The 27689-nt window shown below is 48.3% G+C and overlaps 1 protein-coding gene across 2 annotated transcripts in view; it reads right to left on the bottom strand.

Moving 5' to 3' along the window:
* Positions 1-27689, bottom strand: part of BTBD16 (BTB domain containing 16) — a 957777-nt gene that overhangs the window by 293195 nt on the left and 636893 nt on the right. For both annotated transcript variants that reach the window (XM_078641204.1, XM_078641205.1), the window contains exon 11: positions 18110-18240. In XM_078641204.1, coding sequence (XP_078497330.1) covers positions 18110-18240 — 131 coding nt within the window. The remainder of the gene's footprint in view (positions 1-18109; positions 18241-27689) is intronic.

Below are 27689 nucleotides of genomic sequence, written 5' to 3'. Positions count from 1 at the left end.
GACCACACTGAGAGCAGATCGCATAGTGGAGTGCATGACATTACATCAGATCCTGTACCACCGAAGAATGCAGTATCATGCCAGGACAAAGGGCCTAGTGTAAGTGGAGGGGGGCCAAGCTCGTTAATAGCATGTGATCAAACGGGAAAACCAGCACCCCAAACAAGATGTGATGTTAATGTAAGAGCAGTAAAATCCCTTCCAAGCATAAATCTGCCCCCTGAGGCCTGTCCTTACGTAGTGGTTCTCGGGGACGTTTCAGAACTAAAACCTGAGCAGAAAGAATCTTACCCCGAGCTTAAAAATAAGACAATTGCGTGGCTAAACAAAAATAGACCATTAGGAGGGAACGAATGTGGAGAAATCATGAATGTCAGAAGGGTGCACTGGATAGGCAATAAAAATAAAGATCTGGCAGGTAACTGCATAATTGTGAATTTCCGGGACAAGAGACTGGTGGATTATATATTGTCGGGGGGATTATCACAACTATCAAGTAACATCAAAACACTGCCATTGGGATACTTTTACCCCTCACATCGTGGCCCTTTTGATTCTAGAAACTTCCCGGGGAGAGTATGCATGGACCATCTCATTTATGGGAGGGGAAGGTTAGATACAAACACCGCGAGGGTGCAAGAACAAGATGATGCCATGTGGGAGAACAGATTCAGCCCCCTACTGAGCCTAGATAACAACGATTGACCACCAACACACCAAGCGTCAGTAACTGAGGGTTTAGACACGAAGGTTGAGACAATAAGTCACGTTGGTGGGGAAGGCAGAAACATGAGGTTGATGAATAATAATAATGCACCAATAACAACATACAATCAAATACATCCCACAAGGACAACTACAGACAGGGAGATTGCCAAGGATGCCGAAACCCATCAAACCCCCCGAATTATTCAAAGCCAGGAGGAAAATGGGAGGGAGGCATTAGCCCAGCAGCCGACATATAATTCTGGGACACAAAACACATCTCAAAGGTCAGAGGATAGACCGTTGTCTGACTGTCAGAGTAATAAAAATCTAGCAGGGGACCATGAGGGAGAGCTAAAATTTTTATCTTGGAACGTTGCGGGCCTGGCCAGAAAATTCTATAACAACGAATGGAGAGAGTTTATAGGGGGGTTCCAGATAATTTGTCTGCAAGAAACTTGGGCACTTGAAAATAACCCTTTTCACATGGTTGGTTATAAATGTTTTTTTTGTGCCAGCACAAAAGGCTAGCTCAGGAAGAGCTATTGGAGGCCTGGTGGTATACATAGACCTTAATATGAAAGGCGTATGGTCAAGCCCCCCGTGGACAGCTTTGAACATACAGGCGCTACGGTATATAAGGTCGGGGCTCAGACTAACTTTATTTAATATATATAATGCAGGGACTGTGAATGGGGAAAACCCCACATTACTGGAACTAGATCACAGACTCCAACAGGAGTTAGATCATAGAAAAGGGGCCATGGAAAAATCTCTGGTAGTCTTGGGGGACTTAAATTGTCATCTGTGCCCAACACTGTTCCCACTGAACGCAGATTGGTCTCGATGCCCCTTGGAGAAGGGCCCACACTTTGAACATTCCACTGAAGGTTTGGTTCTTAGTAACCTCTTAAAGACTCATGACCTGGAACACACAATTGATTTGGTCAGCCTGGCAGAGGACGGGTCCCTTATCCCAACCTTTAAAGGAAGAAGTTGCTCCACCTACATAGATTATATCCTGGTGGCTAGACATGCAAAAAAATCAATTAGTACAGTAGGAATTGAGTGGAGTGGATTTAGTGACCACAACCCCCTAGTTTTAAATTCCAAACAGTGGGGCCGCTCTAAGTTTTGTCCCCCGAAGGATAGTGTGTTGACAGTCACAGATAGAGGAAGGCGGCTCAGATGGGCAAAAATTGATGGGGAAGTATTTTATAAAGAGCTAATATCACAAGGGAAGGCACAGTTTGAGGAATGCCTTGACCCTATGATCGAAGGGAGAAACCTGCTTGGGGCATTTAGCTCAGTGACTAAGTTGGTGGATGGTTTATTAAAACGAAAGCACCAAAGAGGAACAAACTGCAGCCGAGGTGGTTTGACGGCAAGTGTTCACGAGCCCTGAGAGATCTAAAACTTAGCCTAAAAACTAAGCCTAGGGACTCTTTCAAAATAGGACAGTGCAGACGCATGTATAAAAACACATTAAAACAGAGAAAGACCTCACTACAAATAGAAGCCTGGGCAGATCTGAGAGAGGCGGGAGATAAAAGGGATATGTCCCAATTCTGGAGGATCATTAACAATCCCTGCTTTCAGGACAGTAACACCCCCGAGATCGGGACGAGCATCCTACCAGAACAGTGGGTCTCCCACTTCGAGGGTTTATATAATTGTACTCAGGACACAGAAATGGACTGGGTGGTGGACAGCCAGCAGGGACCAGGAATTGAGTGTACTCTCGCAGAGATAATTGCTGGGATCCAGGGCCTTTCACGTAACAAGGCGCCGGGCCCGGATGGATCCCCACCTGATTTATACCTGAGCAAAGTAGATCTTTGGGCTCCCATCCTCACAAGAGTGTTTAACACTGCAGCTCAGATCGGTCTGCCCCGATCTTGGTCGACAGCGGTTATTGTCCCTATCTTTAAGAAGGGCAATAGGGACAACCCGCAATGTTACAGACCAATCTCATTGATTGATGTCTCGGCAAAAGTTTTGGGACGGGTAATTCTTCAATGGCTCATGGACTGGACTGAGGAAGACCACCTAATTACAGACATTCAGTATGGCTTCAGAACAGGAAGGTCCACAAGCGATCAGGGCCTCAATTTGTATTTATTGGTTGCTAAATACACTAAAGCCAGCAATGAGGCCATGTATTTAGGCTTCATGGATATGGCTGCAGCCTTTGATGATGTGAACAGGAACAAATTATGGGGCCTGATGAGGGATATGGGAATTGACCCAGGCCTAATCCATATCTTGAGTGAATTACACCAGGACACAACAGCTAGGGTACATTACAATACGGAGGGGGGGAACACAGATTAATTTCCCTGTACCAGTGGAGTGCGACAGGGTTGCATTCGAGCCCCTTTTCTATTCTCTCTCTATATTAATAACCTAGAGCAGGCACTCCTGGCCTTAAACTCGGACTGCCCAAAAGTAGGGTCGCGTCATATTCCGGTTCTTTTGTACGCGGATGACGCGGTCCTGCTAGCCCGCACACCGAGGGGCCTGCAGTGCTTAATAGACGGCTTTGTAAAATTTATGGGGACACTGGATCTGTCTGTTAACTTGTGTAAATCCTATGTGATGTTAGCGGGCACTAAACCGTGTAAAAGGTTCTCATATAGGATAGGGGACCATATACTAGAGAAGGTTAAGACTTTTTCCTATCTAGGGTTACTGTTCGACGGGGCGCTCACATTTAGATCTTTAGTGGGGGACCGCCGTTCAAAATTAATCTCCACGAACGGTGCTATAGCAAATTACGGTCGCAGGTTGGGCCGTTGGTCCCCCGAACAGATTTAGAACCTTTATAGATCTATAGGATGTGCAAGAGTAACGTATGGGTCGGATGTCTGGGGCCACGTGAATGTGGATCAATTGCAAGTTGAGGAAAACAAATACATGCGGAGGATCCTAAAAGTTCCTCAGTCCACCTCAACTGCAATTGTACATAGTGAACTGGAGTGCCCATTCATCGAGGATCAGATTAGGGCAAGACCCATATTGGCATGGCTGAACACCTGGTCAAACCCCGAGGCAGGCCTAGGTAGACAAATTCTGGGAGACTGCCTGCAGAGGGATAAATGGTTGTATATCCCATGGATAAACTATGTTAAGTTTCAAAAAACACAGTTGATGGACAGAATGTAGAGCAATGTCATACATTCACCCCAGTACAAGGATCTGGGCCTAAATCCATCGTTTTTTTTGCAGTCCACACCACCCTGGGTTAGACACTGGCTATATGCAAATCAGCTCTGACCCTGTGCCTCATGGGAACAGTCCAGTCCGAACTACCAAGCCATGTCTTTCCCAGACCGGAATCAAGCATCCAAGGACCGGTTTCTGGCTATCAGCCTTCATCAGCCTGGATAGCTTGACTCCAGTGGTGTGGAGAGCCTGGGACTAACGTCTGAGCATACCCAGCCCACTCGGGGTGAAAATTTCAAAAAACACAGTTGATGGACAGAATGTAGAACAATGTCATACATTCACCCCAGTACAAGGATCTGGGCCTAAATCCATCATTTTTTTGCACTCCACACCACCCTGGGTTAGACACTGGTTATATGCAAATCAGCTCTGACCCTGTGCCTCATGGGAACAGTCCAGTCTGAACTACCAAGCCATGTCTTTCCCAGACCGGAATTAAGCATCCAAGGACCGGTTTCTGGCTATCAGCCTTCATCAGCCTGGATAGCTTGACTCCAGTGGTGTGGAGAGCCTGGGACTCACGTCTGAGCATACCCAGCCCACTCGGGGTGAAAATTTAAAAAAACACAGTTGATGGACAGAATGTAGAACAATGTCATACATTCACCCCAGTACAAGGATCTGGGCCTAAATCCATCGTTTTTTTGCCCTCCACACCACCCTGGGTTAGACACTGGCTATATGCAAATCAGCTCTGACCCTGTGCCTCAAGGGAACTATGTTAAGTCCACCCTGGAAAGTGTTGATCGGGAGGATCTATTTATCAACCCTGAGATCATTGTACCCTCGGATAAACTAAAAATCAAAAAATTGTTAACCAATCATTTTGTGAATTGCAGATCGGCAGAGGACACAGCCAAACAATCTGTAGCTGCCCTCAGTCTTATAAAAAATGAGGGCATGGAGCCATACTTGTACCTGGTCCATAATACACATGATAGATTTTTAATGACCCGCCTTAGGTTTAATTTACTACCACACCTATTAGCGGACCCTGCAGGTTTTACTTCAACAATTGCCCAGAAGGGTGCTTGCGGCTGCGACAATAGGTCTCCACAAGACACCCTTCATTTCGTATTGCTGTGCCCCTTTTTTAAACTTCCCAGGTGTAAATATTTGATACAAATTTTAAAGAGAGAAAAATTTAGGCACGCTAAAATGGCCTTACTCTATTTATGACCCATGGACTCTCCATTGTATAATGAACTTTCTGAGGCTTGCCGTGAGGCTAAGAAACACAAGAGGAGTTAGCTAAAACTATGTGATCTTTTAAAAAAAAAAATGTGCATGTGCCTTTTTTAACCTTTTTTATCTATTTGTAATGGTAATTCCAGATGACTGTTAGCTGTAATTTAATTCTATTTTTATCTTGTATATATTGTGTACTTTTATGATGTATCTTTTTCATCGAATAAAGAATTACTGACTGACTGACTGACTGACACTGAATAAGTATCTGACAGGGGCAGGGCCTCTCAGATCTACTGCTTGAAACTAAAGGAAGAAGAGGGTCCATGCTGGAATTTAATTTCACCAACCAGGCCCTGCACTCTGACTGACTGCGTCTGCTGCACAATCTGGAACTACAGCCTTGTAGATCAAAACTGCTTCAAAAGGACTAAAGTGTGAACTCACTGCAAGCTACAGGTTAACAGAGCTCATCTGGACCATCACCACCAAGAAACCCCAGCCTGGAGTACTACCAGTGGATCTGTAAGGGTTTTGTCCAATTGGATTGTGAGATTGAAGTCCCAAACTTTCAAGGGCCATCTTGGAGCTTCTAGACACTTGGAGCAAGTTTTGGACACTTTGGGCTCCTAAAAGGAACTTCAGGAAGAAGTTCCAGAAGTTTGAAAATGTTTGGAATAACTTTGGAAAATAGCTCCAAAAGGGGACCGACTCAACCTGGCCAGCCAAGCCGGTGACCTTCAACCGCGAGCTGGCCAGCCGTCCAAGTTCTTCCTGCTGAAAAGCTCTGGAGGTCTGACGTCCTAAGTTTAACCAGCAGCTTGTCGAAACCCAAGCTGGCAAACCATCACCGAATCCAGCCTGGTTAAAATCATCGATGGACCCCGCGAGAAAAAGCTCCATAAAACTTTCTACGTCCAAACGTAAAGGAGGTGACTGGGACCAACCGTGACAGTCAAGCCACCCACCTTAACTACGAGCCGGCCTGGATCTCTGGTTCATCCCGCTGGAAAGCTCCAGATGTCAGACTTACACAAGTTTGACTGGGAGCTCATTGCAAGGCAAGCCGGCGAATCCTCACCAAATCCGGACTGGCTGTGAGCTTTGTGGAACCCTGGTACCAAAAGCTTCAGAAAAGTTTCTAAGTCAGAAGGAAAAACTTTGACTGAAACCTACTGCGAGGGGTAGCCGAACAATGCTCCATTGCGGTCGGCCTGAAACTTTGACTTTGTCCCGGTTTAGCGCGACCAGATGTCCCAAAAGGTGCTATCGGTTTCGATGTATTATATAGTGCTAAATCTTTAAAAAATCATATCTCCGGTTCTCTACATAGAACTCTTTTTGTTATGGTGTCATTTTAAAGATAAAAATATTTCCTATTTATATAAATTAGTGTTGGATTTTTATTATGTGTTGTGTCTTAATTATTTACTGTATTGGTGTTTTTAAATGCTTTACATACCTGTCTTTGAAGTTAAGCCTGCCTACTTGCAGACATTGCAGCCAAGCTACCAAGGGTTGAGCATGGGAATACTTTCTGAGCCCTATATTGTGTTAGTGGTCTGATTGTCAGTTGTAGGTGCATATTTACCACTACTAATAACCCACTTTCCAACACCTGTATTTCCGTGCCTCGACCTGCCTTTTGTATTTGATTACCAACAATCCCTAAGGCCCCCTGAGGTGTTTTATCTGTTCTAATTTCGATGGTGGAGGTACGTCATGGGGATTACGATGGACGTGTGGATGAGGAGTGGAAGTTGAGGTATAGTCTGTATCTGAAGGGCAAAGACTGGGAATACATTTTCTGAATGTGTTGGGTCTTGGGTCCTGTACTTTATAAGTTCTAGATGATTTGCGAGATGAGGCGGTTCTATTAAGCAGACGCTGCTTTGTTTGTCTGCTTTTCGGCCTTTATTTTGCCCTTCTTGTCAGGAAGAAAGAAGAAAGTGGCTCAGGTGGAGTTTTGGATTCTGGCATCGCTTGTGACCCTCTCGCGGAATATGCCACATCACACACTGAAGTGGTCCTGATCAAAGGCTCCCCTTGGTTATCCATTTGCCTCATGGAAGAAGAGCAGGTTACTGATCCTGGGTGACGGTTGATTGCAAGGAGACTGCCAGGGGAATGGCCAGTTCAGTTATATATACAAATAGCCTTTGTATTACCATAAACACATTAGATCATAATCACACAGATACACTGTGCCAAGTGGCACTGGGCAGTGTTTACAGGGGATTATTTACACATGACAGGGCCACGTGGGCCACTGTCAGAATCGCACTTAGTAGAAATGTAGCACAAAATAACACTTTTAGAACACAACCAGTAACCACTGGTAAAAGGTAGGTACAAACTACACAATACTAATCACCTTAGGCATAGATCACGCAGGGAAATATAAACTCGCTAGCATAAACCATACCAGGCAAAACAACCTCCTAAGCATGAAAACACAGTTAGAGGTATCACAGGCATAAAGGTATTGCACATTACGCACAAATCACATTAGGCGATTAGCAACATAGACCTAAATCACCAATCACCTTGCACAGAATCACCGTAGGTACTGAACCAGTGCGCCCCAGGCGGGGGCACAACACAGGAACACTGTCCCTAGGCCAACTTGCCTCTCATGGGGCTCAAATGACCTTTGTCCCGCAGAGTCAGGGCAGGCTGCGCAGGCAGCTAAAAGAAGAGTGCGCAAGGGTTTAGGGCCTAAACGTGGCAGCTGCCCACTAATTGCTGGACAGCTCTGTACTCCCAAACAACATGTCCCCTAAAATAAAGAAGAACCTAAATGGTGCAGCTGCCCACTACTTGCTGGGCAGCTGTGAGGTAGGGAAAAATACTGTAAGGGCTCTCAGTGCCCTGGAAACAAATTGCGCCAAACGTTGGAGCCCTCTAGGCTCTGAAAACCATCATGTGTCCCCTTCAAGAAATGGCCACGTCTAGGACACGGGCTCCACTGGCCCTGTCAATAATTATGTCCCAGGTGGCAGCTGCCCTCTAACCATTGGGGCAGCTGGAGGCAGAAATACGGGCCAGGTCACCACGGTGTCCTGTGGACCCCCACCGGGGTCCTTTAAACAAATATGCCCCTGTTGGCGCGGACTGGCGCCGAAGAACCAATTCTGCCCACCATTGGAGCGGCCCACTGCAAGACGGGGCTGCTCTGAAGGGCAAACAGACTTGTGCCTCAATCAGGCACATCACCTGATATCGCGGCACCCCCGAGCCCTGCCTCCCTCACCGGGGGTTGTCTGGCGTGGGGCGAAGTCTCTGCTTGGCTTTCTCCAGACTCCGTCGCCTGGGACCTCTCGGGCCCCCGCTGATGCCGCCTCTGACCTCGGAACAACTCTGTGGAGCCCATGAGGCTCCAGAATCTGCAGCCACAAGCGGAGCTCTCACCGTGGTTACAGGAGCCCCGCCTCCCCACAGGCTGCTTCTCGACTCCAGTCTTGGAGCGCGGGGTAGGCTTCCGTCGCTCCTCTACTTAACGGGCACCAGCTTCACTCCATGGAGATCCCAAAGCGTGGGGTAGGCTCCCGTCTGCTTTCTTCACTCGGGTGCACGTGGGGCCGACGCGGCAGCCTCGATCAGGCCGCCATTGTGGATGCCCCTGAGGACGCTTCCTCTGTTAACTCTGTACTTCCGGTTCGCCGTGGGCAGAGCAGCGGCCCGCAGTGTAGATTTCTTTGTCGGCTGCAATACGGGGTAGGCACCCGGTAAAACATAAGGTCCCTGGCGGGGTGGGCACCCGCTAGGGATATCTAAATTGGCAATTATGCGGGGTGAACACCCGCTTGGACTGAAATAGGCTGTAGCTTCTTGCTGCAGAGTCCCCGCGCTCCTTGTTCCTCCTGGAAATATAAATAACAGCGCTCCGAGGCGCTGTAGGACAAAGTCCCAAGGAAAGTCTCTTCAAGAATGCAGGGGGGGCAAAGGCTGGGCCCAGGGGCCAGCTCACAGGGCCCTCCAGCAGGGAGGCAGTCCCCAGTGGCGGTCCTCCTGGTGCCCAGCAGCAGCAGCAGGCCCCCCTCAAGTTAGGATCCAGGGAGAATATTTTACATGGGGTCACAGCCCCTTTTTATACACATTTTTCCTTTGTCTCGGGCTGCAGGGCAGGGGGAGGAGCAGTTACAACTGGTTTTTGAGCACTTTGTTGTGATCAGCCCCTCTCCCTATTCACCGGACAGGCTAGGGACATCAGACGCACCACAGGGGGCGGAGCCAGCATTGTGGAGGGAAGGTCTATCCCTATTCAGGTCCCTCCCATCAACATGCAGATCTCTCCATTCACTACCAGGGCAGACCCATCCTGACTCCTGGAGCCAGGCACACCAGCCAGCTCCAGCCAATCACAAGCCAGACAGTCAATTCACATTTACTACACATACATGCCAACTTCTAGAAGTGGCACTTCTGCACTAGTCACATTAAATCTGCGCACACCGTCGCGCAACATTTAATCTCACGATTTCGCACATACCAAACTCGCCCCTGCACTCCCCACGCATCAGGAACTCCCATGGACACACATTTTCCCCATTCATTCCTATGGGAGGGCAGGCCAATCTCACCACACGCACTCATACTGCGCACGCAATTTACACTGGGACACAGTGTTAAAGTGCGCAGAAGCCCAAAACAACTAGTATCAGGTCACAATTAAAAGCAAAAAGTTTAGGGGTGAACCTGCCAAAAGGGCCAAGTCCAACACAACCCCCTTCCAGCCAAAAGGAAGGGCAGACCAATCACCACTGTGATGGGCTGCCGTGCTTTGGGCGATAGAACACGGACGCGGGCCCACAACTGCAGGGACACCCTCCTGTTCTACGCCACTGTGAACCCATGGGGTTCCTTCTGAAAAAGCTGTCCAGAACAACTGGGCTACCCCACTGGTACTCCCAAGCTGTCCGCGGCCCGGACCAGGCCCTAGGCCACCCAGGTGCCACATGTCCTTGCCTATTCACAGAGTGGGGGGGTAGTAACCCCTGGCACATGGTAGCCATTCTTCACTCTTTCTCTCCTCAGGACAGTTCTAGACTGCCACTGATCATCCAGCCTAGGGTCGGCACTCTCAGGCTGACCAGAAGTCACGGGTGAGGCTCTCCTCCCCTACCTCTCCTTCTAGGGTTCCGCCCTCTCCTCTTTTGAGAGGTATCCATAGAACACCACTTTCCCAACCTAGGGTTTAACCCCTCAGGTTGCACCAGGGTCAGAGGCGGGGACTCCCACCCTCTGTACCCCCTTCCAGAGTTCTGCACCCTCTCAACTGGAGTGGTACCCCTGGAAGATGAACCGGTCAGGACACTGGTTACAGACGTACTTCCCTCCAGGTCAGGCAGATGCTGAACCTGGCCTCCCAACCTTGGGTCTAAAACCTTTGGCGGAATACTTGCCTGGCACTCCAGGACTTCTGGGGACTCACACACTATCCCCCTGAGGGTAACACATGACTCTTATGTTGTGTGACTGTTTGTCTGGCGCAGATCTCTCGTCCCCTGTCCACCTGACAGTGCGCGAAGATCCCCCAGAACAGAAGTGGTGTCGCCATGGTCACTCCAAGGGAACGTAGCCCAACTGGCTAGTCCCTGACCCACTGGTTCTTCCACTGGGGAACATATCCCCCATTCACTCCTCACTTTGGACTTCTGTGCCCTCCCAACTGGAGTGGCACTGTCGGACACTAGAACCACGAGAGCACTATTTACTGACTCTCCAGGTTCTCTAGACACTAGGAGACCCTCCTCAAATAGACTAACAGGACAGCCTAGGTCCCCAACCTGGTGTTCCCTAAATAAACCATCCAGGTTCTGAGACTGGGTTTCAGGCACCTGGGAACTCTCAGTCCCATACTCACTCCTACTCCACTGAGAGAGGACGTGAGTCCCTACACCCCTCTCGCTATATTGGGACTTAGCTGGGCTACTCTGAACCTCTTCCACCACTCTGGGCTGGAAGATACCTGAACCACTACTTTTGGGATCACTCACCAATGCCTATTCAGAACCTCTGGCACTTTCCCAGCGGTCTGCTTCCTCTGCAAGGGCCCATGGACTGGCAAACCCACACTCCAACAGGTGTTGGCGCAACTCAGGGAAACAACAACTGAGCATCTGCTCTTTGATAACCAGATCGAACAGTCCTTGCAAATCCTCTACCGCGGTAACCATCACCCAATCAGCCAGTGCATCATTACAATCATCCGCAAAATCCCCCCAATCCTGGTGAGACAACTTCTTACTGCCCCTGAACTTCAACCTGCATTCCTCCTCTCTGGAACAAGGTACCATACTTTGGGAACTGGGAATGGGACTTCCTGCACTGGACTCTATATTGCTGCCACCACTGGACTCAACCCTCCCTGGGGAATCCAGAAAACTATAACTGCGCTCAGGGGATAATCTACCCTCCAGAGCTAATTTCTCTCTGGCAAAGGCCCTCTCAGCCTCCGCCATCCTCTCCTGCACACCCAGCTGTGCTATTACCTTGGCATGCTCTAACCTGAGCTTCTCCAAAGCCAGCTGGTGCTCCCTTTCTTCCCTCCTATCTATCCACTCCTCTGGGGACAGGGAAAGGGATGGGGCACTGCCCCCGACACTGGACCCAGCAAGGGACTTCCTATATATGGGTTCTTCACTATCTACTGGCGTCCATGTACTGTCATTGTCTTCCTCCTCTTTAGACTCTTCAGGGCTCCCCTCAGACCCACCACCCTCATGGCGTGAGACCCGGGCCCTCTCCTCCTCACTGCGCTCACGTTCCCATTCATCCATCTGCCATTGGATTAGGTTGTCCCTAAGCTTGGACTGGGTGTCTGACTCATTCACTGCTATGTCTCTTTCTTCACAAAACTCTACCAACTTATACATACTGTATCTAAACAGACCACAGAAGTTAAAAGCAGACTCCATCTTGGCAGGACGCTCAGAGACACGTGCAACACAGGGGACCCAACTGTCAGGGCTGAAGCAAGAGTACACATCTAAAAATGACACTCTCAGGAGAAACAATAAGATAAAACTCAAAAACAATAACCCCCAAACACGTGATTATCTAAATGCAGAGCTTGTAGTGCAACCAGTTGTCGCTGTGGTATTGCGCAAACGCAAGTCCTATCCTCACCGCTGACAACCAATGTTAGAACTGGGATTTCTGGTTGGCTATGGCTTGCGCCAAAGCCAGGCAGAAACCACCACTCTAGTCAGGGCAAGGGAGTCACACGCCAAGATAACCCCTGCTCACCCCCTTGGTAGCTTGGCATGAGCAGTCAGGCTTATCTCGGAGGCAATGTGTAAAGCGTTTGCGCAACACACACACACAGCAGCAACACACTAGGCACACCACAAAAAGGAACTCCACATAAGGTTATATATAAAACTAGCCTTTGTATTTCCATAAAAACATTAGATCATAATCACACAGATACACTGTGCCAATTGGCACTGGGCAGTATTTACAAGGGGTTATTTACACATGACAGGGCCACGTGGGCCACTGTCAGAATCGCACTTAGTAGAAATGTAGCACAAAATAACACTTGTAGAACACAACCAGTAACCACTGGTAAAAGGTAGGTACACACTACGCAATACTAATCACCTTAGGCATAGATCACGCAGGGAAACATAAACTCGCTAGCATAAACCATGCTAGGCAAAACAACCTCCTAAGCATGAAAACACAGTTAGAGGTATCCCAGGCATAAAGGCATTGCACATTACGCACAAATCACATTAGGCAATTAGCAACATAGACCTAAATCACCAATCACCTTGCGCAGAATCACCGTAGGTACTGACCCAGTGCGCCCCAGGTGGGGGCACAACACAGGAACACTGTCCCTAGGCCAACTGGCCTCTCATGGTGCTCAAATGCCCTTGTCCAGCAGAGACAGGGCAGGCTGCGCAGGCAGCCGAAAGAAGAGTGCGCAAGGGTTTAGGGCCTAAATGTGGCAGCTGCCCACTAATTGCTGGGCAGCTGTGTAATCCCAAAGAACATGTCCCCTAAAATAAAGAAGAACCTAAATGGTGCAGCTGCCCACTACTTGCTGGGCAGCTGTGAGGTAGGGAAAAATAATGTAAGGGCTCACAGTGCCCTGGACACAAATTGCGCCAAACGTTGGAGCCCTCTAGGCTCTGAAAACAATCATGTGCCCCCTTTAAGAAACGGCCACCTCTAGGACACGGGCTCCTCTGGCCCTGTCAATAATTATGTCCCAGGTGGCAGCTGCCCTCTAACCATCGGGGCAGCTGGAGGCAGAAAACCGGCCAGGCACCACGGCGCCCTGTGGACCCCCACCAGGGTCCTTTAAACAAATATGCCCCTGTTGGCGCGGACTGGTGCCCAAGAACCAATTCTTCCCACCATTGGAGCGGCCCACTGCAAGACGGGGCCGCTCTGAAGGGCAAATAGACTTGTGCCTCGATTAGGCACACCACCTGATCTCGTGGCACCCCCCCAGCCCTGCCTCACTCACCGGGGGTTGTCTAGCGTGGGGCAAAGTCTCCGCTGGGCTCTCTCCAGACTCGATGCCGCCTCTTACCTCGGAACAGCCCCATGGAGCCCACGAGGCTCTGGACTCTGCAGCCACACGCGGGCTCTCACCGTGGTTACAGGAGCACTGCCTCCCCACAGGCTGCTTCTCGACTCCGGTCTTGGAGTGCGGGGTAGGCTCCCGTCGCTCCTCTACTTAACGGGCACCAGCTTCACTCCATGTGGATCCTGAAGCGCGGGGTAGGCTCCCGTCTGCTTCTTCACTCGGGTGCACGTGGGGTTGACGCGGCAGCCTCGATCAGGCTGCCATTGTGGATGCCCCTGAGGACGCTTCCTCTGTTCACTCTGTACTTCTGGGTCGCCATGGGCAGAGCGGCGGCCCGCAGTGTTGATTTCTTTGTCGGCTGCAATACGAGGTAGGCACCCGGTGAAATATAAGGTCCCTGGTGGGGTGGGCACCCGCTTGGGATATCCAAATTGGCAATTATGGGGGGTAAGCACCCGCTTGGAGTGTACAAGGGCGGGGGAATCCCTACGTCAGGATTCCCTGAAAATAGGCTGTAGCTTCGAGCTGCAGAGTCCCCGCGTTCCTCGTTCCTCCTGGATATTTAAATAATAGCGCTCCCAGGCGCTGTAGGACAAAGTCCCTAGGAAAGTCTTTTCAAGAATGCAGGAGGGGGCAAAGGCTGGGCCCAGGGGCCAGCTCACAGGGCCCTCCAGCAGGGAGGCAGCCCCCAGTGGCAGTCCTCATGGCGCCCAGCAGCATCAGCAGGCCCCCCTCAAGTTAGGATCCAGCGAGAACATTTTACATGGGGTCACAGCCCCTTTTTATACACATTTTTCCTTTGTCTCAGGCTGCAGGGCAGGGGGAGGACCAGTTACAACTGGTTTTTGAGCACTTTGTTGTGCTCAGCCTCTCTCCCTATTCACTGGACAGGCTAGGGACATCTGACACACCACAGGGGGCGGGCCAGCATTGTGGAGGGAAGGCCCAGCCCTATTCAGGTCCCAGGTGCACTCCTCCCTCCCATCAACTTGCAGATCTCTCCATTTACCACCGGGGAAGATCCATCCTGACTCCTGGAGCCAGGCACACCAGCCAGCTCCAGCCAATCACAAGCCAGACAGTCAATTCACATTTACTACACATACATGCCAACTTCTAGAAGTGGCACTTCTGCACTAGTCACATTAAATCTGCGCACACCGTCGCGCAGCATATAATCTCACGAGTTCGCACATACCAAACTCACCCCTGCACTCCCCACGCATCAGTAACTACCATGGACACACATTTTCCCCATGCATTCCTATGGGAGGGCAGGCCAATCTCACCACATGCACTCATACTGCGCACGCACTTTACACTGGGACACAGTGTTAAAGTGCGCAGAAGCCAAAAACAACTAGTATCAGGTCACAATTAAAAGCAAAAAGTTTAGGGGTGAACCTGCCAAAAGGGCCAAGTCCAACACCGCTCATGATAAAGACGCCACTCGAGGACTCAGTACTCTGCAGTCTACTCTAAGTCATAGCCAACCACAGTTACCAGGTCCATAGATTGGTGTCTATCTCTAGCCCTTGACATTAAGCCAATGCTGAAGGCCTCACAAACAGCAAAGTCTCCCAGGAAGTCTCCAGCCCTGCCTAAACAGGGAGCAACACAAGGTAAATCAAACCATGTGCTCTTCGGTTTTCAGGCACCCATATATAGCCGAAGAAAAGCCTTTTCCACAAAGGGGCTAATCATGTCCTGTTTCACTATTCAGTATATCTTCTGAATTATTTCAAGATTCCTTTCAGTAAGAGAGACATGAGCATTTCTTACAAATAGATGTGCCCGATACATTAGGTGTCCGGTTCTAAACCAAATTTCCTCTTCCGACTGGAGCCCTGAGCCCCCCCCCCAAAATCCGACCCAAGGGTTCCCCCGCTGGTGGTTTTCATTAGTAATCTCTCACATTAGTTCCCTCTTTATCCCTAGGATCCTGAACTCCAGTCCTGGTGAAAACCAGTCCTGTGGTTTGAACGCAATACTCAGATCAATATAATCAGGAGGACCGTTAGTTCAGTCCCAAGAAAGGACATCTCATAAATACTTTTTAACAGGCAAGATGCCCTTCCTCTCAAGGGCCCTCAGACTGTACTGTATGAACTCTAGATCTACAGACATGTTCGCTCCAACTTTAACACCACAGACTTTGAAGGGGCTACTACGTTGTTTTGGATCCAAATTGTTTTACCCTTTTTATGCTTACATTTGTATTAATAATTACTTAGCTCCTTTCATTTTTAAAATGTTCATGTTTGTGCCACGTGTGCCTTCTGTTCACGGTCAAGGCAAGGAGTGTAGAGTCTGTGAAATGTGTGTTTTAACTCATTATATATGCATTCTATTAAAATGTATAGTATAAAACTCAATACATTTTGCTAATCTGTTTGTTCTCTAAATATTGAACAAGCACATCAAATTTTCCAAGCAAGGTAACGACTAAGCTGTCGCTCCTATTCAAATAAATCCTCCATCATTGCTTCTTTGAGTCCAAATGTAGAGAGCAGGTGTTTGAATGTTTAGCTTGGTAGCACCTCTGTTCATATCATCAGTGAACTTATTTGGTATTTCTACGTGTGAAACGCCTACAGGGACTAAACCTGAAGATATAAGCAGATCATCAATCTTTTATTTAAACCTAGTTACTTAAAACATTGCCTATTGTATATACACACATTAAAAATACAGGTGGAAAGTGCCAGTGCATAATTGAATGAATTAAAAAAAATAAAAACATGCATCCTCCATGATTTTCATAAACTAAGGTAGTACCACAAATATCTTCCCATCCAATAGCTGGGGATTACAATCCTGCCAATATTCTAAATACATTGGGGTTTATTTACAAGGCCTTGCACCGCCAGTGCATCACTTTGTGTGACGCACCAGTGGCGTAACTTGCTGCGTGATATTTACAAGCACAAGTAAAGCCACCTAGTGTGGCGTTATGTGTGGTTGTAAATATAGCCCCTTTTCACGCAACACTTTGTGTGTTAGGGACGTAACATGGGAGTTGCTGAGGGTGTTCGCATGCAACACCCATGTCCACTGATGTATTACCAGACTTACCAGCAATCGTAAACCTGGAAATGTCTCAGAATGCTACCCCCCACCCCCATGGGTGGCGTAGCGAGGCACAACGAGGAGAAATGAAAACATTTCTCCTTGTTTTTTTCCTCTTTCAATGTGTGCTGCATTCTACAGCACGCATTGGAAGAGGAAATCACCTCAATTGATTGTTTTTGTGCAGGAAGGTGCCCCTTCCTGCATAAAAACTATCTCTCATGACGCAGGCATCTTTGCACCATGGTGCAAGGGTGCCTGCGCATGGCAGCAGTTTGTGCGCCAGCGCAGGGAAAAGCACAGAGAGGTGACAAATTGTTGTAAATATGTTGCAACCCTGTGCTTCGAAACTAACGCAGCGCAGCAAAATGACTTGCGGCAACGCGCTGCATTAGTTTCTCGTAAATAGGACCCATTGTTTATACCATTCATTTCTTTTCAGCCTGCATCAGAAGTTTCGCCACAGGTGTATTTAAAATTGGATCATTAGGATTTAATGCATGTATGGCGGTTAGTTCAAATGCACCTTTGATTGAACAGACGTCGTAGAAGTTTCCATTTATCTCTCAAGAGGCCTGGAGGGACACAGATTAGATGGACCAGTTAAATAGCTGATTTTTTAATAAACTGCATAACGTGTTTTCCCTTTCCTTGGCCCTTCTTGCAGATTGGGTGGAAATCGGCAAAAGAGAGCAGGAACATTTTCCAGAGGTTTCAGAACCACCTCAGAGCCAGCAGCTGTCCATGCATTCTTCTTAGGTCTTTAGCAACTGTACTTTGTTAGTGAAGTTCTCAGTGCAGAAGGCCTTAGCAATGTGTGTTTTGATGATAAAGCACTGGGTGGCAGAAAATAAAGCAAGCACATAACCAGTGAGGCTCTCAGTGTCTGCATTCATTTCTGAGGGTTACTCCTAGTATTTTTATAACATTAATTGTAAAAATATATGTTATTTTATCATATAATTGTAATTGTTCTTAGAACTGATTTCTAAAAAACAAAAGTTCAGAGAAAGAGATTTCTTTTTTGAAAAGCTTGTTCCATTGTCCAGGCTGCAGTTGAAGATATTCTAGGGTTTTTGGAATATTTATGAACTTCCCAGTGTGGAAAATGTACTGCCATGTACCGGCCACCTGAAGAAAATGGAGCTGAAATAATGCTCTACTATGTACTGATCAACTCATTGAATGAATCTTGAATAAGAAATTTACAAAGTAAGCAAAGTAATGGAACCCAGGTATTGTGCTGCTATGGCCAGGGCATGTGAAAGATTGAAGCCTGAATCATTCACAACACACTGACTGCACAATTGATAATACAGGATGAGTAATGCAGTGTCCTGTATTGAGAAGTAAAATGATAGAGTGTATGACCTTGGAGATTTTAGTGTCTTCTGCAGGAGCTCTTGTGGCAACTGTCGTAGGTAGATCTGAGATCCAAGATTAGGGACGAGGTTCAGTTCCAGCCATTGCTCACAGATGTTTACCAATGCATCCTGCCTGAACTGAAAAAGAGACAAGAAATTATCTCACCACAAGACGAACACAGGGTAATGTCCACAAAAACAATAAGGGCCTTAATATGAGTTTGGATAGCCAAATGCACGGTGGCAGTGTGGCTACTGCTGAACCGGTGGTTCGACCGCCCTATAAGAAGTACAGCAGTCGGACCACCATGGGACCGCTGCTGCTGCCAGGGATTCATGATCCCTGGCAGTGTTGCTGCAGTCTTTAGGCCACAATATGCTTGGGGGGGGGGGCGTGAGCCTGCCATGAATATTACAAGTTTCTCTATGATTCCAAAGAGAGGGACAACGGACAAGTTTAAAGAGGTCCAACATACGAGCCCCAACAAAACTATACGCAAGAAGGGTATGGAGTTCCTCTGAGTCCAAGTGAAAGAGCAGGGCGATACTAAAGGTGGGGGTAAGCCAAGTGTAAACCCACACTGTAGAGAGCGGAAGGGGAATTCCCCTTGTCGGAACTAGGGCTCTCACACACCTAGCAAGCTAGGTGTAATGCTTCATCATATGAGCCTTCCCCTCGTCAGGTCGGCGCTGCAATACCTGACGGGCACCCAGTACGGGGCTCGTTGGCTGGGATCTTTTGTTCCTGCCGTCGGGTGCAGTGGGGGTGAGGGGCCTAGTGTGTGTGTAGATGTGGGAGGGAAGTGAGTTAAAACAGGTCAGTTAGTCCTAACAGTTATCTATTCACAAGGTAAACTGCCTGATTACAAGTATAGAGAGTGGCAGTGAACTAGAGGCAATGTATCTAACTGTGTGTGCCAAACTCTCGGTTGGTCAACATGTTTCATGCCATGAGTGTCAGGAGGATCTGGGCACTTCTTCAGGACCAGAGTGAACGCTATCTACACAAAGTGGTAAGTGAAAAACGACATACTATGTTTACAGGTCAATAACCTGTAGTAAAAAGAAAGAAAGGAAATTGTGTTCAAAGAGAAATGCAACCACTGAACATAACATGTATCTCGTAGACCTGTTCTTAAGGTGCCGAATAGGCATGTGTGCTGGGTGAAGAATATCGTCACACTCGCAAGCTCCACACTGTGTGAAGGGTGAGACTCAGATTTAAAAGAAGGGTGAGACTCAGATTTAAAAGATTACGTAAGGACTCTCATGCACAAAAGATAACATGTTAAAACTAAGGATGGAAACATCCAAATAGAGTGGTAAAATCCCAGCCATGACAGGAACCAAAGCTCACCTCTACTGTTGTCTAGTGGTGACTGCAACAGTATCTGGTGGTCAAAAATGGACACCAATGTGGGTCCTATGACAGTGAAAAGAAAAGAAACTGAATACAGTAGAAATCTCAATATTACATAGACCAAAGCACGGATGGGTGGCCGGACCCTTCAGTGAGTGATCAACAAATGCCAAGAGCAAGAGGTCCAAAAGGTATTGGCCTTTCCCCTCAGGCCAACCTTAATCCTGTGTAAGCCAAATGTACATGGGCGCTACCACTGTGTAGCATAAACATTGGTGGGAGTATTGGCGCAAGAACCTGGCATTAATGCCCACCAACGAGTCACACCAACAGCCGTATTGGCCGGTACACAAAAGTGAAAAGCGCGGGGGTTAATGACCACGAGGAGGGGAAGTGCCGAATGTAACCTGGTACCTCAAAAAACCCGCAATGCCGAATCACCTCCGCTACAGTCCAAGATGTAGACTCTGTGTCCAAGTGTGAAAACAACGAGTAACTACTCACCAGCATCCAAGAACGATCCGTCTGCGACCTACCCTGTCGCCGGAAACCGGGATGGTACAGAGTGCCGCAAATCCAGCACAGATGTAGCAACTGGTCGCGATCAACGTGGGCGGGGTCACCTGAAGATACATAGTATCACAATGTTTGGGTGCATGAATGCACTCAGTGTTGGAACAGTAGTTAATGTGCGGCCATCTTGAGATGTCAAAGCACCGTCTATTCTAGATAGTCTGATCACCCATAGGTCGATAGTGAATAGGTGATGGGTACTCCAAGATAGGTAGTGTGCAAAAAGCTGAAAAAGTCATGCAATAATAGTGAAGCTGCATCTAATGCACAACTGCCACAAGATGTGTTTTAAAAAAAATATCTATAGTTTGATCACGTATGGCATGCTAATGCAGTGTCAATAGCTTAGTCGCTGCATAGATCGAGTAGCTGCTAAAATCGTGCGATTCTGTAGGAACAGGGGCTGGATATATGTGTGATCTCGTGATGCTTGAGTCACACAGAGGAGATCTCGATCTCATCTGGAGGGGTTGGTGCAGCCATCTTGGGATGGTCAAGAACCCCATTCTACTAAAGTCTACACACATGCGCGTGACTCCTGGGTAAAGCAGATTCCCTTTGACCAGTAGGCACTGTAGGTTGTTACGTGCTACGTTTTGTAGTGCCACTTCTTGCGTTCTGGAGTAAGTGTTGGCGTGTATGCATGTGGGGAGTAGGTACAAAGCGCTCTCTGGGAAGGTCTACATTACGACTAGTGTGCTAGGCAAGAATCTGTCTCTACGTAATGTGCCAGAGTGCATTGCACTTGTTTGGGGGATACTGGATGAAGCTCAAAAAAGGAGAAAGTAGGATTGAGATACAGTAGGTGCACTATGTCCATAAAGTACAGACGTCTTGGTTGTGGACTATCATTACCTGGTGCCAACCTACATACAAAGTGTAAAACAATACCCTCCATATTGAATACGTACTAGATGAGTGAACCCCAAGGAATGTCATCTATTAGCCCATCACTATGGGTCAAAAGTCTGTGGACCCATCTCTGCTCGATTCTAAACAAAGATGACTTGGATATCTGTGTGTGTGTCTCTAAAACAACCCATCGCAGTGAATCAGGGGGGTGATTGGCATCCTTGAAGTGTGTATACAGTCTAGTGGTAACCCTTTGGCAACGAATGTTACTCTTGTGCTCGGTTATCCGGGTCTTGACTGATCGCATGCTCATCCCTATGTATTTCAAGCTGCATGGGCAGGTAATCATGTATATGCACTGGTTAATGTTGCAATTAGTGTGTTTCTTTAGTGTCCATTTAAAGTTAGCCGAGAAAGATATCTCTTTGGTCGCAAAAGTGAGTTTACACACTGCACAGGAACCGCAGGGGTAGTGTCCTGTCACTGCTGGGAGTCCCCACAAAGTCCTCTGTGTGTTGTGTGCAATTTGTTAAGGCCTCGTGTGTATCCGAATGTCCTTCAGGTTTCGTGTCCTTTTGTATGCAAACCTAGGCCTAGGTATGCATAGGTAACCTGTTCCTAGTATGCCCCAGTGTTTTAGGATGATTTTCTTGAGTCTGGCTGAATCAGGGGTGAACGATGTGGCACACGTCAGTGTATCTGTCGTTGGTTTTTGGTGTACCTCAAGGATAGTCTCTCTTGGGTTATTCCTAGCTCTTTTAATAGAGTCCCTTACTTTTCTTTCCGAGTAACCCCTAGCCTTGAGATTGGATACCAAAGAACAGGCTTCATTATTATAGTCAGCGACCATCTTACAGTTATATCTGATACGCAAAAACTGGCCAAAGGGTAAGTTATCTCTAAGTGCCCTTGGGTGGTGGCTATTGTATAAAAGCAGGCTGTTGCAGTCAGTGGGCTTTCTATACAGAGTGGTGCTAAGCGAACCCTCAGCCAGTGTGATGTTCAAGTCAAGGAACGGGACAGCAGTTTCTGAAATAGTGTGGGTAAATCTAAGAAAGTCATTCTGGTTGTTGACCCACCCCACAAATTCTTCACAGGTAGAACGGGTCCCTTGCCAAAAGATGAGGATGTCATCTATGAAGCGTTTTTATAACTTCAAATTATCGAGATATGGGTTATTGATGTTATTGATGACATCCTTTTCAAATGCCGCCATATAAAGACAGGCCAAACTTGGAGCAAATGTGTTGCCCATTGAAGTACCCTGACTTTGATGATATAGTTTCTTAAATTCAAAGAAATTCTCAGTCAAAGCCAGGGTAGCACACTCCATGATGAAAGATACAGGAGTTGGTGAGGACCACTCCAAGGCATTTAGTGCAGCCTCCACAACTGACAAGGTCGCTCTCTGTGCAATGTTGGTATATAGAGCCTCCACGTCAAGTGTGATGAGGAGGTCAATTGCATCAGTGTTTTGCGTCTCTTCAATGATTCTCAGGATATAAGTGGTGTCTCTCACAAACGATGGAGTCTCTCTCACTATTGGCTGTAGGAAGTGGTCACAGAATTTGGAGAGTGGCTCAAGTAAGTGAGCCTATACCTGAGACTACTAGGCGGCCAGGAAGAGGGGTAATGCCCTTATGTATTTTTGGTAGGGTATAGAAGTATGGTATCCTCGGTTCCTTGGTAATTAGAAAGTCTGCTTCCTTGTGACTGATCCAGCCATTTTTTTAAAAACATGTTTTTATTGATTTTCGTGCACAGCAACAAACAAATATTTCTGTTTTACTCATATACAATACCCCTCACAGCAACGACCCCTCTAGTCAGGAGATTCACCGCCCTCCATCTTCCTGTGCATGGAGTCATATGCTAACGATCATTCAGCTAGCCCCCGTTAGTCCTTCCCCCTTGCAAAGTGCAGCAGTCGGACAGGGGCCCATCCCGCTCTATTCTTCGAGGCGTGCCCTTTCCATGAGAATTGGGGTATATCATTTAGAATAATCTGACACCTCTCGCACCCTCCGCCCACACCACCCTCCTCCATCGGTGTGTCCAACCCCCATTTATCTGTGCAATCTAGAACAACTTTTCCCTCAGCAGTACTTTGCTTGGTAATATTATCACAATACATCGTCACTTCTAATCACTCCATTGCGATGACTGCACAGCATGCCTGTTCCAGGGGAGTCCCTACCACCCTTATATATCAAGGCTGCCCCGTCTGTTTATCTAGGAGCGAGTCTTCGTCTAAATCTACCTCTGATGCTTGGAGCGCCATAACTAAGGCCTCCGATGCCCTTGCGGACTCCAGTCCCTTATCGCATTAGTCCGCTTGGCTTGTTGAAGTCTAACTGTACTTTCGCTTGACGCCCATTTAACTAGTTCTGCCTTCCATCTCGTAACACTAGGCCCTTCCTTTGACTTCCAGTGTGCTGTTATATCCCTTTTAGCTAACAGTAATCCCAGATCTAAAAACGTACTTGTTACCTTCAGTTTGGGAGTGTGCGGAAACAAGTACCCATGTCAGGCTCAATCCGTCATTCCGTGATTTCACAGAGCATGTCAGTTACCTCCTCCCAGTATGTACCCAGTTGCGGACAGCCACACATCATGTGACAAAACTCCGCCCCCTCTAAATGACAGTGCGGGCACTGGGCAGTATCTATTTTAACATACTTGTTAATCTTAGCGGGGGTAAGATATGCCCTGTGCAATATAAAAAAGTGAATCAGCTGGAATCTAGTGTTCCTAGTACTTTTCCATGCTCTCCTGACTATTTGAGCCCATGTCTTCTCGGGGATCTCCTTGCCTAGGTCCGCCTCCCATTTCCGTTGCAGTTCCCTCAGCGACTCCATATCTTCCCCCACCACGCGTCTATATAGGCATGTGACTGCCTCGAAAGGCCCCGCTGCCATCACTACATACTGACAAGCCATGGCTGTCAGTGGTTCCGCAAGGCCCTCTCTCCAATATCGCTGTACTGCAGTAACCAGACCAGAATGCAATAAATAATCTCTGCAAGGGAGTCCACACCTATCCTGCAGGTCTTGGAAGGGCAGCAGGGCACCATCCTCATGTAAATCCCCCACTACCTGTACTCCCAACGCCTCCCACTCAACCAACGCGGTACAATCCCGCCCGTGCGGGAGAGCTGTACACATGCCTAGTGGTATCTCCGGGGCATATGGCCGAATGATTTCAGCCCTGGGTTGGCTCAGATTCCAGCATAGCCTCAGTGTCCGCTCCTCGTTGTAAAGCATCCCGAGTCGCAATCGCTGCTGGAGCACAATGAAGGACAGTACATGATGGGGTATCCATCGTCCCTCTGGGCCATCAGGGGCCCTAATCTCCACCGCCACTGCTTGGGTAAGCCACAGTGGTTGGGCTGCCGAATAGAACTTAAAATCCAGCACTGCCAACCCCTCCTCAACCCTCGGGCGCATCATGGTGTCCGGTGCTACCCGCCGTCTACCATTGCCCAACAGAAACCCCTGATCATTGAACGGAGCTGTCTAAAAGTAGATCCCGGGTACCCAGATCGTCAGCGTCCTAAAAAAATACATACAACCGGGCGAGCGCCACAATTTTTAACAGGGCCACCCGACCTGCCACAGAAAGCGGCAATGTACTCCAAAATGTTAAGCTACCCCCAAGTCCTCCCACAGCTCTGCCTATGTTCCCTTCTAGAAGGTCCTCAGGCGAGCGATAAATGTTAGTTCCGAGATAAGGCAAACATCGTGACTCCCACCAAATGCCCTTGACATGGGCGTGGCCAGTATCCAATGGAGTCACCGGTAAAAGGCAAGTCTTCACCCAATTCACCACAAGCCCTGAGACCCTGCCAAATTCGCGAAGCAGCATCGTCGCTCCATCCAAAACCTCCTTTGTGTTAGCTAAAATCATAAGCAAATCATCAGCATACAGTGTGATATATTGCACAGTCACACGCAGACCCAGCCAGACATAAGTCCACTCCAATCTAACATATGCCCCTAATGGCTCAATAGCCAATGCGAACAACAAAGGAGAAAGCGGGCACCCCTGTCGCGTTCCTTGCCCTACCAGATAGCAGTAGGAAATTATTTTGGTCCATCACTTGAAAGCCTCCCTTAGGCCAAACATCCGCATAACTTGAAACAGATATGGCCATTCAAGGCTATCGAATGCCTTTTCAATATCTACCGATAGGACGGCCGCAGAAGTAGCCTCGCATCGCTCCTCCCCCAATATACGAAGTAAACGGCGCACATTGGTGGCCGTATTCCTGGTAGGTATAAAGCCCGCTTGATCTCGGTGGACCAATTGCACCATGTATGGAAGGAGTCAAGTCGCAAGGATCAGACTCAGAATTTTATAATCAGGTGTGGGCATGGATAGGGGTAATAAGCTGTTTTATCAGTGGAGTCCTTCCCAGGTGTCAGCAACGGAATAATGACCACCTCTTGAGTGGAAGCCGGTAATACTCCAACCTCCCTTGCCTCCTTAAAAACCACCAACAGCTTAGGGGCCATGATATTGATATAGGCCGAATAAAATTCTATAGGCAGCCTGTCAGTCCCTGGCGTTTTGTTACGTGCCATCTGTTTAACCGCACTCCTAATTTCCCCTAGCGTAATCTCTTGTCCAAGCAGATCTGCTTGTGTCTTTTCTAATCGAGGCAGCTCGACGGCGGCCAGGAAATTCCCAATGTCAACCCGGGCAACCCGTAAGTTACTTCGGTACAACTCATGATAATAGTCAAAAAACAGTCCATTAATCCCTTGTTTGGTATGCACCAGAGTCCTCGTCGAGGAGGCCAAGTTCAGTATGGGAGTGCCTCGGGGATAGGGTTAGCCAACCAGGCAAGCAGCGTGCTCGCTTTCTCTCGTTCCGCGTGTGCGCGCGCCAAATATCTCTTGTGATCAAAACAACGCAACCTCTCCAGTTGTACCGCCACTGCCTCTCTGGCATTCAAAACTTCCTCCTGCGCGTCTGGGTTCTCAGGGCGGGCCCTCTCAGCCGTCTGCAGGCATTGCTCTGCCTCGTCTATGTCACGCACTAGTGTCTTCCACACTCCCACCAGTTTAGTGATACATAAGCCCCTTACCACCACTTTAAATGCATCCCATTCCAGTGCCGTCGTCGACACCGTGCCCTCATTTTCAAGAAAATATTGCGAAATTCTGGCCCCTACCTCTTCGCGGAAGACCTGGTCTTCCAGTCCCTCTGGTCGAAACCTCTAGGCCGGAATCGCTGGCTTCTCTTGGGCCCATTGTATCCTCAACAATAACGGGTTATGATCAGAGAGTGTTCTCCCAAGGTACTCACTGTGGCCCACCGTAGCATGTATATCTGGGGAGCATAATATCGCATTCAACTGCGCGTGTAATTCGTGCAGCGCAGAAAAGAAGGAATAATCCCGCTCCCACGGGTGATGCGCACGCATTGCATCAATGAGCCCCCACATGTCTTGCCAGTCACTTCTGATTTTGGAAAGTCTATGTACGTGCGCGTCAGGCAGAGGAGGGTGTGACTGGTCATCTGGAATGGGACCTCTGCCCTAACCCATATCAACGCCCCCCTGGCAAAAGCTGAGTATGTTGTGTAGAATTGTTGCCCCCTCCATCTACATAGTAATGCCAAGCCTTCAGTGCGCTTAATATGTGTTTCTTGGAGTAACCCAATTAGTGCCCCTCTACACACAGAATAAGCGTACACCCTATGGTGCCTCTGCATTATGGGTAACCCCCGTACATTCCATGCTATGCATTTTACTTCAGGTAACGTCCCCATATCGCATTTGAGTTCCTGTACATAACTGCTCTCCCCTTTTGGACACACTGGGGGTCCCAACAACCCCAACCAATCCCCCCCAACATCCCCACCTTGCAACCCCCCGGCCCCCCCTCAGAACAGGCGCTAAAACACTAGTTGCCATCCAAACTACAAAACCCGACCTTCGTCCTTCACTATCTACTGAGGACCCGCAAACGCAAAAAAGTAGGGAAGGCGGCCAAGTGCCTAGAAGGCCCGACTTACTACACCTTTGCTTTCCTGCACCGTGCCCCCATTACTTTCACGACCCTCAACTCTCAGGGGCCCGCATCTCAGTGAGAGCCACCACATTACAAAAGGATAAATACCCCCAGGGCCTGCCAGCCTCCATTGCTTCTGTTCAACAATTGTAAAACCTTATAACATGAAGCAAAGCCCCAACAGTCCTTAGTCCCACTCAGATAATTACTAAACACACTCTGATAGCATTAAGCATCAACAATCTCATCTGCTGTCCCAGGTGTAACATGCGGCGTAGCAGGACTTCCTGTTCCAGCTCTGTCAGAGTCAGTTCCTTCTGAGCCCTTCTCCAACTAAGGGGCTGATTACGATGGAGGATTTTCCGCATTCTCCAGGCCGGCAGAAGCCACCGCCGGCCCGGAGGATGCGGAAAATCCTCTGCGGACCCAGCAAAGACCCACCGCCACATTAGGATGGCTGGTGGGTCCTGGTTTCAGTCTGCCGCTTTTCCGCCGCGGTTGGCTTACAACCGCGGCGGAAAAGGCCTAATATGTTATGTTATGTTATGTTAGTTTTGTCTTTTATAGCGCACGGCTACTCCATAGAGTGTCCCGACGCTTTTATTAAAAACCAATAGCAGAGTAACACAACACAATACAGCAAAGTGGATCAGCAACACGCAAAAGAAGCAAACTACTGTGCGAAAAGCCACGTTTTGAGGCCCTTCCTAAAAGTCAGCAAATTAGAGGTGCTGCATAGTGTCAAAGGCAACGTGTTCCAAATCTGTGACGCCAACAGCCCGAAA

The sequence above is a fragment of the Lissotriton helveticus genome, chromosome 5_1 (genome assembly GCF_964261635.1).
Source record: "Lissotriton helveticus chromosome 5_1, aLisHel1.1, whole genome shotgun sequence".
NCBI classification, from domain to species: domain Eukaryota; kingdom Metazoa; phylum Chordata; class Amphibia; order Caudata; family Salamandridae; genus Lissotriton; species Lissotriton helveticus.
The sequence above is the reverse complement of the archived record's forward strand: the minus strand, read 5'-3'. Positions and strand labels throughout refer to the sequence as shown.